The sequence below is a fragment of the Lipotes vexillifer genome, unplaced genomic scaffold (assembly GCF_000442215.2).
Source record: "Lipotes vexillifer unplaced genomic scaffold, Lipotes_vexillifer_v1.1 scaffold172, whole genome shotgun sequence".
NCBI classification, from domain to species: Eukaryota; Metazoa; Chordata; class Mammalia; order Artiodactyla; family Lipotidae; genus Lipotes; species Lipotes vexillifer.
In genome coordinates, this window is record NW_006776799.1 from 2367293 (window position 1) to 2379024 (window position 11732).

The 11732-nt window shown below is 40.9% G+C and overlaps 1 protein-coding gene across 3 annotated transcripts in view; it reads right to left on the reverse strand.

The window, feature by feature from the left end:
* The window catches only part of SLC25A13 (solute carrier family 25 member 13), a 205760-nt gene that overhangs the window by 73585 nt on the left and 120443 nt on the right, over nucleotides 1–11732 (reverse strand). For all 3 annotated transcript variants that reach the window (XM_007450665.1, XM_007450664.1, XM_007450666.1), the window contains 2 exons: nucleotides 2781–2927; nucleotides 582–720 (listed from right to left, as the gene is read on the reverse strand). In XM_007450665.1, coding sequence (XP_007450727.1) covers nucleotides 582–720; nucleotides 2781–2927 — 286 coding nt within the window. The remainder of the gene's footprint in view (nucleotides 1–581; nucleotides 721–2780; nucleotides 2928–11732) is intronic.

An 11732-nucleotide genomic window follows, 5' to 3' on the forward strand; every position in this document is an offset into this window, starting at 1 on the left:
AAGAGTGTACAGAATAGTTTCTCTAATATTGACTCTGAAAACTTGGTGTCATCCAAAGGCTTTGAATAAATGACACAGGAAGCCATTCAAATTGCGGGTCAGGGAAAACCAGGAAGGAGATGTGAAACTCAATATGCATAGGTCCCAGGACATAATATTAATGAAGCTGTGGAATTCCGAAGGGAATTCTTTGTTTAAAAAAAAAAAATCCCATTAAAATGCTGATATCTTGATCAGAGATTGTCAATCAACACACACTGTCAGCAGTGTAAGTTTATGGAATTCCTTGTGTACTTCTGAAGGTCACTTTAGAGGATGCCAATTTAGCTCAGGTTTTAGTAAGATTTGAAAACATTTAAGAAACTTTACATGGTTCCCTCATTCAAAGACTGTCTTGGGTTTATTTAAAATGTGCTGAAGATTGTTTTGTCTGATCTAAGGGTGGAGAACACACATGTACCATATGGTTAATATGTGTCAGTGGGACAGAAAAATTTATAACGTAAACTCCTAGTTGCCTTCTTTACCCTAATAATAACTCACCAAGATAGTTGCAGGCAAGAATTCAGATTCTCACTTACCCTTAGTCACCTCTACATCTTTCCTGTTGCCAGCCAGAGTGCTGTAGATCTTTCTAATGAGTTCCATGTTGTTAAGGAGTGAATTAAATCCATTAAAATAGGAGAAACTAACTTGATGGGACGTGGTACCTCCAGCAGCCTCAAATAAGTTGAAAATAAGAGGGGGGGGAAGAAAAATAAACAAAGCATTTATAGAATGAAGAAGATTCAGAAGTATGTACATCAAATGCTAGTTTTGGACGTAATCAAGAAAGCATGTATAGAAAGAAATGTTTATAAGCATTTTTCTTTCACATTAAAAAAAAGCTATAAATGATTTTTAGAAGTAACTGCAACTAATCATGACCAGAACGTGTACACTCCACAAAGTCCTAGAAAACTAAATACATGTGTAGGATTATAACAACAGAACCAGTAGTAATTTACAGAGTTCAAATTTCAATTGGAAATGTTTTATAAGTTTGTTTATTTCATCTAATGAGCAATCCTTAAAAGCTTAGACATGCAAAACTCTATTATACACATGCACACATGTGTATACTTATACATGCAAAACTCTATTATACCAACACAAACATACTATGAAAAGTGGTCAATCTAACACTAATATCATGATTTGTCATGTTACTTATAAGTAGTAATAAATCAGCATTAAGTACAGACTTTATATTGGTAGGATTTCTAGCAAACAAGCATATTATGGTAAAATTATGAGATGTCATACGCTTTGATGAGGGTTAAGACTGGTCAGAATTCTGATAATCAGAATTTGTAAGAAACCATATTTCTTCATGGGGACAAGGAAAACAGCATGTCCATTATGAATGGAACTTTCGTTTGAGGTTTCAAATATCTTGCCTTCCCTAACAAGGCAAAATATTTTTATTAGGAAAGCACTTCTTTATAAGGTAACAACCACATAAATCTTCACTTACTACTCGTTTGAAAGAGCTGATGTGAGAGCTGGGATAGCAAAGGGGGGGCCAAGAAAAGGAGTGAGATTAAGACAGTGCCGGAGTGGAAAAGGCCTTGTCAGATCACATCTCCAAAGAGAGAGACCAGAAAGAAAAAGAGGAAAAATGAAAAGCTCCCCTGAGTTCTTCCTTATGGTAAGCATTGTGGAAAACTCAGGCGATGGTGAAAACACTCAAAAAGTCCTCTCCCTGGGATTAACAAAGGAAGAGTTACCATTGCATAAGGGTCCCAAATCTGGGGGATCATCACAATTACCTAGGAAGCCTCAGAAATTAGATTCTAGGACCTTACCACCTGTGAACGGTGAATGGGTAGGCCTGGAAGAGGCCTCAGAATCCGCACTTTTAATAACTATCCCTGATGATTCTTAAGCTCCGTGACCAAGGCTTGGGAACCACCACCACGGAATGTTCCAGGACACCCTCAGGGTCCATGAAGGAGAAGAGTGGCTGGACATCCACTAGGAGGGAAGCTCCACGACACAGGACAGCAAGGCTCCACCCACTGCATGTGCCAGGGTCGCCTCCACACACATGCTGAATGAATGAGTGAATCCAAGGGTTAGAGTTCCTGTTCTGCTGACACCTCAAATACATCTATGCGCACTACTTGTTTAGAAAAACCACTTTGCCTTGGAGAACAGGTAAAAGCAAAGATCAGCATTTGACATACCTCAAAATATAAACCTAATTAATATGCGATTATATGTCTGCTTTTCCTTTTTAAAAAAGCCAGTTAACACGTTTCTTTAAGATAGTCCATATCATCCAGGTAACAAGTTAACCTACCCACTAAAACTGGCAAAGCACTCTCTGTAAGTTTGGTAATGGATGCAATATCACTAAGAAAATTAAAAAATGTTAGAGTTTAAACAGAAGAAACTCTGCATAATCTGTAAGACTTGTTCTTACAAAATCCCTTATTTACTGAGCTTACACCAGGTAGAATAAGCTATTTCATTACGGCAAAGTTACAACCCAGGAGGAGGGGTAAACTGGGAGATTGGAATTGACATATACACGCTACTATATATAAAATAGATAAGTAATAAGGACCTACTGTATAGCACAGGGAACTCTATTCAGTACTTTGTAATGACCTATATGGGAAAAGAATCTAAAAAAGAGTGGATGTATGTATAACTGATTCACTTTGCTATACACCTGAAACAAACACAACATTGTAAATTAACTATACTCCAACAGAAATTAAAAAACAACTTACAGCTACGAGACATTCTTCCACAAAAGGTGTCAAGACATGAGGGCGGATGGTGACCATGATGTCTCGGAAGTCAATGGCTGTGACTTTTCCGGTCCTGGCATTGTCCCTTTGAAGAAAGGCTTGCTTTGCATGCTCCAATTGTATTTCCTGCAAACAAAGAAGGTGAAATACTTCATTTATGTTTCCCATTTACTACAAATGACTGCTCAATTTCAAATCGGGGTGAAGAAATATATACATTATATCTTGATTTACTAAGCCCCACACTTGTTCAATAGCCCTCCCAAGTTATCTCCTTCCAAAGAGAGAACTTTGTTCAGACTGTTGAACGTGTCTTGAGAAAGTACATTCCTTAAACTTCTTACCCAAAGAAACCAAATCACTTCCATGTTCTGCTCTAGTCCAAAGACACAAGGCAAACAAAAACTAGAATGAAGCTTGGCAGGCTCAAAGATCTGGACAAACCCTGCTTAGGGGATGCAGGTGATCAAAGGAAAAACACCTACAGGGACATTAACCTCTCTCCAAAGGACAGAGAAAATATTTTAAGGGTGACTTGGTTCACAAACATGTGATGTAACAGCAGATTGAAAAGCGTGGCTCTGCTCAGGAATATGCTATTCGTCTACACTGTTGGTATTTGGGCAGGTTAAGCCTTTGCTATGGGGGCTGTCCTAGGCATCCCTACCCTCTTTCCACTGGATGCTGGTAGCCCCTTTTCCGCAAGGCCATGGCAACCAAAAACGTCTCCAGAGAGGACCATATGTCCCGATTGAGGACCAATACTCTAGAATTAGGGACTGGATGGTACATGCAGCAGAGGTGGCAAAACTGTGGCAGTGCCATTGGATATATGTTTTAATTCATATGATCTAAGGATAGGAAGCCCAACCTTAGATTTCTATTGCTATTCTCAGGGGATAAGTGTATCAAAAAGTAAAACATGGTCTCCCGTCAAAACCCATCACGGGCTGTGGAGGAGAAGCATCCCTTCTGCAGAGAGTATTATATTCTCTTCCTCAAGACACTCTGTCCATTTCCCAAATGGGCCCTTAGAGTGAGATCTAATGTCTATGAAATTAAAAGGCATCCCAGATACGGCTTTCAAGGACTTTAAATTATTTAAATTTAAAACTTCTATTAGATGATACTGAGGAGCTAACTTTTTTTTTTTTTAACTTTGGTGAGATAATGACTTACAGTTTTATGAAAACCAACTGTGCTCATGAAGTAGTGCAGACTAAAGTGTGGGAGAAATGACATGAGTCTGAAGATGCCTTGAGGTGTCCTATCTCCCTTCTCCCACAGAGAGGTGGGGAGATAAAGGAAGACTAATATTGATAATACTTGAAGCTGTACAGTGGGAACACGGTGGGTCATCGTATCTTTATCCTTACTTTTATGGGGTTTGCAAGTGTCTACAATAAAACATTTTTAAAGACAAAACAATTATAAGAGTCAGAGTTCTTATCCTATTCAAAAGCCTCTTCTCGGTTATAGCATCTGCCAGTGTTGATCCGGCCTATCCCTGCTGGAACTCTCTCGCCTGGGACCCTAATCTTTCTAGTATTTCTTCCACTCACTCCTTAAATAGGAGGCACGTGTCAGCCCTCTGTCCTCAGGTCTTCTCACTCAACTCTCCTAGGCAAAGATCTCCCCTCCCTAGGTCTTCTTATGAGATTTCTTATAAGGCTTGACTCCCAGATCCAAGTCTCTCACTCCTACCTGCTGCGCCAGAATTTCTAACTGCTTAGTGAATATACTCATGGGGGTATCTTGTAAAGGCCGTAAAATTACACGTCGCTAAATCCACTACTATATGTCTCCCGCCCAGCCCTCAAACCTGGTCCTTGTCCCATGTTCAAAGCTTACTTATTAGCATGTTGTTTTTCCGGTCACTTACCCTAGAAACCTGTCATTTTCAATTTTTCCAGCTTCCTTTCCCCCAGAGTAAACCAGTTACTACATTAAGCCACTTGGACCTTTGAAAGTTCAGTCAAATGCATCTTTTCCTTTTTATTCCTGACCACTGGTTCAAGGCCTCCTCAGACCACGGCCGAATGGCCACCATGGGCCCAACTGTCAGTCTGGCACTCCTCTCTGACCTCTGCAACCACCTTGCACACATCAACAGCTGCCTTTCGGCATCTCAAATCTGACTTCAATCACCCTCAGCTGAAACCTTTCATCGTAAAGATCTATCTCCAAAGCAAGGCTCTCCAGACCCTACAAGGAGTTACTCTCAGCCTGGTCTAGGGCACCCCATGCCCAGCCTGGACAGACCTTCCACACATCCGGGCCTTTGTCCACACTCTTCCCTCCACCTGGCGGACATTATAGCCTTCTGCTCTAGCTCTTGAAATCCTACCACTTGGTGGCTCAAATGCCACCACTTAGGTAAATATAACCAGGCCTCCTAACTGAAAATAACTAATCTGGTCATGCGGCCTCCTGCTTGAACCTCAATTATAAGACTTGTCTTACTCCATCCTACATTATAATCAGTTATTTACATTCCTGTCTTTCCCCCGCCTTGCCAGGAAAAAGAGACTGTCCTGCTCATCCTACTTATGGTGTGGGCAGAATGCTTTAGATATAGCAGGTACTCAATAAACCATGGACATAATCTTCAGTGACAGGTACTGTATAAAACCAACTGAGTGAACAAATTACAATGTATTGCACAAAAAGGGGTCCTCTGTACAAGTGTCTCCAATTTAAAAGGAAGGATGAAACCAACTGTTAAACACCCTGTAGTGAAAAATGACCACAGTATGTATTCAATTGAAAGTAAATGAACAGTCTTCTTTGAATCGCTAGACCCACTGCTAAAGCTATCGTAAGCCAAGATTACTCTCAACAATACCAGAAAGTGCGTTCAGTTATTTACCACTTCCCCTAGTTTATAACTGAAATAGTCTCGGGGCTCCTCAGATCATTATATCAAAAGCAGCATCAGTTTCCCTGGTCACTCCAACTCCTCAGAGAGCAGGAAGCCGGAACACTAAGACCAATCCATCCAGAATGTCTAACTGGGAAACAGACACCCAAGTGGGGTTGATGCTCCCACTGCAGGACAGGGGGTGCGTCTGTAACGGGGACAAGTGGCATCACTACGCATTTCTGTGCACGATTAAACATTTAGTAGCGGGAATCCCGCAATCACGGTACAAAAGCACTTCTAACCCTAACAAAGAGCGACTTGAGAACACATTTCCAACAGTTCTTAAAGATTGGGGACACTAAATTCCATGAAAAACAAGGTGGATCCAGGTAGTTCTCTAATAGTAGAGTATAGTAAAAACGTTTAGTTATGTGTCTCCCCAAACTTAAAAGTAGCTTTTACTGAAGATGGGGGTTGCCTTCTGAAGAACATGTGTTTATGTCATGACTATTTCTTCTTCTGGGTGAGGAAATGAAAACTATTACCTCAAATGATAAAACAGCCATGACAACAGCATTTTGTAAGCATACATTACCTGCCAGTGTTCTAAAGTGCTTTGTAGTGATAAACTGATTTAATGCTCACAGCAACCCTATGAGGTAGGAACTATTATTAACCCCACTGTAGCAGTTGAGGAAACGAACGTCTCACTGACAGGAAGCAGCAAAGCTGGAATTCAAACCCAGGCAGTCCCGCTGCACTGACCTTGCTCCTAATACCCCACTATACTGCATGGGAAGCCTGGATAACGCTGCTGTCAGGAATTTGATTACAAAATATTATTTGACACTTAGGAGTCTTCATAGCTATAAGAAGATAAACATTCAATTTGCTTTTAAAGTATACCAATGCTCTAGATTTTTCTGTAGCCTATCTTCACGAGAAAACAATAAAATTCCCCAAACTTTTTCATTAAGGCAAAAGTCTTTGATGCGCTCTCAAACACCAGGATTGTCCTCCTAACAATAGCAGAGACCACGGAGGAGAGAAACCAAATCTAAAGGGCCTTCTCCCAGCCTTGCTCACGACCTCGAGAGATTGAGGAGGAGAAAGACCAATAAGGAGGCCTGGGGGGGAGCTAACATACAGGTACTCTATAAATACTTAATTCAACAATGAATGACCTTTGAAACAAATAGCCAGGCTCACTACTCACGGTAGACTGACTTAACATCAAAGCTCTCCATTGGCACCTCTACAGCTGTTTAAGGAAAACCTAACCCTATTCAGGGCTACCAAGACGGTGAAGCATCCTAGATCTGAGTCCAGAGGGGTAAAGCTGGGACGGCGAGCTTTTGGTATGCATGGTGTCTAGAACATGGGTAGTTATCGTTCATTTCCAAAACGAAAGGGACCAGAATGGAGAAACTCGTCCTTCGTGCGGGGGAGAGGAGAACAATGGGAGAAGCAATAGTTACGTTCAAATATTTAAAGGTTTAAAGGACTATCAGGTAAAAAAGAAGTTAGACTGGTTCTCTGTACTTCTTAAAGAAAAAAAAAAAATCAATGGAGAGAAGATAGAGGGATCAGGTTTCAGCACAAAACACAGAAGTATTTAACCTGACTATTCAGCAATGAAATGGGCTACCTTGCAAAGTAGGGGGTTCCCAGTCACTGGAAATACCTGTTCAACTACTGGCTGAGAAACATACGTCAAGGCATTTTATTTTTTTTATTTTTTCATATTCTATTTTATTTCATTTTATACAGGGGGTTGTGGAAGCAATCTGTTATAATGACAAATCTGAAGTTTGGGACAGGAATGGGCAGAGTTCAAGTATCAGTCATGGCGCTCCTAGCTGGGAGGGCTTAGGGAAGTGTGTTTATATCTCAGAGTCTCAGCAACACCTGACTGCACCGAGTGGGAAAAACTAGACGTCACGTGCGACCGGCACTTAGTAAAAAGTAGCTTTGATATTGGTCAAGGTGAATCGTTTAAAAACCTCTAAAGTCCGTTCCAATATAAGTTCTTGGAGTCTTTAAAAAAATCACCTAGTAAGTAAGGAACAGCAGTTCTGCTAAGTCACTCTGAACCAACAACAGGAACAGAGAGACGAAGAGCAGTTAGGGTGGAGGATAACAGTAACAGCTGAGCGCCTGAACACTTCTACAGGCCAGGGGCTCTGCCAAGAACTTCAAAGACAGGACTTCATTCAAGCCTCACAATAATCCTGTGAAGTGATAACATCTTCATCTCCCAGAGGCACCCGAAGCTTAGGGAGGTTAAGTAACTAGTCCAACGTCACACAGCTAGGAGGTGGGAGAGGCTGAGATCTCTACCAAAGTATTGTCGGATTCCATACCTGAGAATTCCAACCACTAACTTATGCTGCCTTGGGTAAAACTATAAGTAAGGGGATCATAAGTGATCTGGAGAGATAACTGAAAAAGAGATTTTAAGAAAAGTTTGGGTGGTGATTTATCTATAAAAATGGAAGAAGAGTTTCTTAAAGAATTCTCACCTTGGATGATGGGAGAGAAAGGAGAATCTACCACAAAAGAAAATACTTAAGGGGAAAGAGATGAGGTAGTTGACCACGGGGAGAAACTTGGAGTGAGATGAGCTTTGCCTCCAGCTACAAACAAAAGAAAGCCAGAGGTACAGGTCGAAATGTAAACCTGAGAAATGCAGACAACAGGATTTTAGGGGGAAAAAAACCCCCCAAAAGGCTAACATTTACTGTTGTTAAGCGCAGGCTATGCTCTAGGGACAGCTGCATTTTCCTGCTTCATCTTTCAATAACCTTATAAGGTGGGATTACCCACCACCTCCATTTTGTAGATGGAAAAATTAGGTAAAGAGCAGCTGAGGGTCGCATGACGCTAAGGATGAAACTGGATATGCAGCCGGGCGGTCTGGCTCCAGAGCCATATCCTTATCCTACGTGGACTGCCCGTTCCTTTTAGGGGAAGGCCTACCAAAAACCAGAAGGAAAAAAAAAAGTTGTAAAAATGGATGAGATCATCCTACAATGCATAGAAAGAGCAGGCAGATGACAAAAATGGAAGCAATACCTAAATGAGTACAGACGATAAAATCGATGGCCTGAGACCCTGTGGAAAACCCAGAGAGCTGGAATGAAGGCACGGCTCTCCCGGGAGAGCTCTTATCAGTAACAGGCCACAGGGCGCTTCCTAAATGCTGTTGATGGAGCCAGGAAGGACTGTAAAGAGAAAGGGCCCTCCTTCACCTAAGTCCAGAAGGACACAGAGCAAGGAGCTGGACAGCCACGTCTAAGGCTCCAGCACGTGAAAGGAGGCCCAGTTTCTCTTTACATTTGCCAGTGAGCTGTTTTCTGTTCCCTCTATTCCGGTACGTGATGATTAATGGACTAGGCTTCTACTGTAGCAGTTTCCAACTACTGTAACACACCCATTCAGAATGCTGCAGGAGGGGAAAAAAAAAAATCAAACTCTTCAGAGTTGCTAGCTGTACAGAAATACACATATATAGGGGTTACACCACTTTTGGTTTAACATTCATGCTTCTAAGAGTTCCAGGCCTGTCATTTCCTTAATAATCTCCAATTTTCAAGTGGGTATATTCTGAATGCAAAAATTCTCTCCACCTCTATTCAGACGCGCAAGTTTGTGCTTCAGCCTGAAAACAATTTATCAGGAACCAAAAAAAAAAAAAAAAAAGACCAAAAAAAAAAAATCAAACTCTTCAGAGTTGCTAGCTGTACAGAAATACACATATATAGGGGTTACACCACTTTTGGTTTAACATTCATGCTTCTAAGAGTTCCAGGCCTGTCATTTCCTTAATAATCTCCAATTTTCAAGTGGGTATATTCTGAATGCAAAAATTCTCTCCACCTCTATTCAGACGCGCAAGTTTGTGCTTCAGCCTGAAAACAATTTATCAGGAACCAAAAAAAAAAAAAAAAAGACCAACAGACCCCTCAAAACAGCAGCAGATCCAGATGATTTATATTAGACTTATATTATAAAGCCAAGAACACCAAAAAACACCCGACTACTTTGCATTTTTGTGTTTTGTACAGTTTTGAAATTAAAAAATATATATCTAAAACTTTAATAACAACGGATTATCAACAAAGATATAATTCAAAAGAATTCCTTTTTAGGGGTGGTGGTAGAAGAATTCTGGGGAAAATGCAGGTAATTATTTATGAAAATGAGGAATAAAAATGTATAAAGAAGGTTTGCTTATAAAATATGGTATTATATTTAGCCCTATTTCAAATAAATTCTATATTACATCAAGTATCAGGACCTCTACTATTTAATATATAAGTATCATTTTCATAATCCTATGCTAATTTAGAGGAAAAAATTCTAGTTAAAATAAAGATCCACATATTTTTTAACTGAGTGAAAAATGGAACTTGGCAATGCAATAAGTAGAGAGATAAGTAGTTCCCATTCTCAACATTTTTCGGTGCTCCCTACATTCAGCCTATGCAGTCAGACTTCCAGAGTTCAGCGTGAAATTTCATCTCCAATTCACTGGGTGGGGTCTCTAATTAAAAGGGTCTTTAGTAGCAGTGCTGCATGTGACACTGCACACACAGCAACACCTTGGCAACAACCAGTACAGAGTTTTCCATCTCAATTTCCTTGCTCTTCTGATTCAACGTTAAACTTCACAGTGGGTAACAGCTATATGGTGTGTTCATTTTTACCAGGATGTTACTGCAAAAGCCTGCACAACAGGCTACTCAACAAAACAGCAAGCTGATGAACACCATGGACACAACAGCACAATGAATTCTGATTTCCTTTGCCCAGAGAGCAGAAAGTGCAGTGCGAATGAAATGAATCCTGCGTCTAATTCTCCAAGTGACCAGGCTATTCCCCCATCTCTGGTCACTCGGCGCCAAACTAGCAGTGGTTTCCATTTGGACAGAAAACACAATCTCATCTCTTGGAGAAGATGAGGGCAAAACAACATTAGCTGCCTTTACTCATTATTTCATTTTGGAACATCAAGTGGTACTGTATTTATGAAGCAGTACGAAAGCTGTATCACAGAGCCCATCTGGTCCAACTTAAAATCAACATAAAAATCACACCCATGTTAAGAATGCAAATATAATCATGGTCTCTGGCTACTAAAGATCCAGGGTCTAGATATTTTAACTAATACAGATGGCAAGTTGGGGTACCCGGCGGGGCGGGGGGCGGCACAAATGGCTTGGGTTACTCAATCCTAAGTAAGGACTTTGTTAGTGGTCCACTGACCTGTTTAAACAATTGTGGCTTCAGCAAGTTCTACTACAAAGGATTGTTTTTTGTTAACACCTGAAATGCTCTTTCAATTCCAAAGCTTGAGAATTTGATGTTGCCATGGTTGAAGGTTATGTTTTCTTTTGTTTCGTGGTGATGTTGGGCTGGCAGGGGGAACAATTTCTTTTTTAACAACATAGCCTTTTGTGCTGAAAGTTTTGCCTTAAACCAGGATACCCTGACATACATAGTCGCAACCCTATGACTCAGAACAGCTCACTAGGAGCAGCAAATCTCTGGCCTCCACAGGGACACGCTGGTGGTGGGACACCACCAGCACCTGGGGCTGCTGACTTACAGAACTCTGCTCTCTAGGGCGCAGAACCTGAAAACCAAAACGTCCATTTCACACAAAAGACTTGGGTTGGTCTGTATGCCATGTTGACCCATAAGCCAAAATACTGGTTGGTTTGATTTAACAAAAAAACCCAAAACTGTTCAGTTGCCTTATTTGCATGCATATGCTTTGGCATCTAACAGGGCTAGCTTGGGGCTCACATGATCTGATGACAAGGGTCCTAACAAATATGAATGGCTGGTCGGGACACCACACACAGCTCCGAGTCCCAGGTTCTACTCCTAGCTCTACCAACTACGATTCACCTCTCTGGGTCTCATCATCCGTCTCCTGACAAAAGGAGGACCTGAATAAAGTTATGGTAAAACACTCACACCCTTGTGATGAGGACTTTCTGTTGGGTGAGGCAACTTCATTCTTAAACTCTATTTTTTTTTTTTTTTTTTTTTTTTTTTTT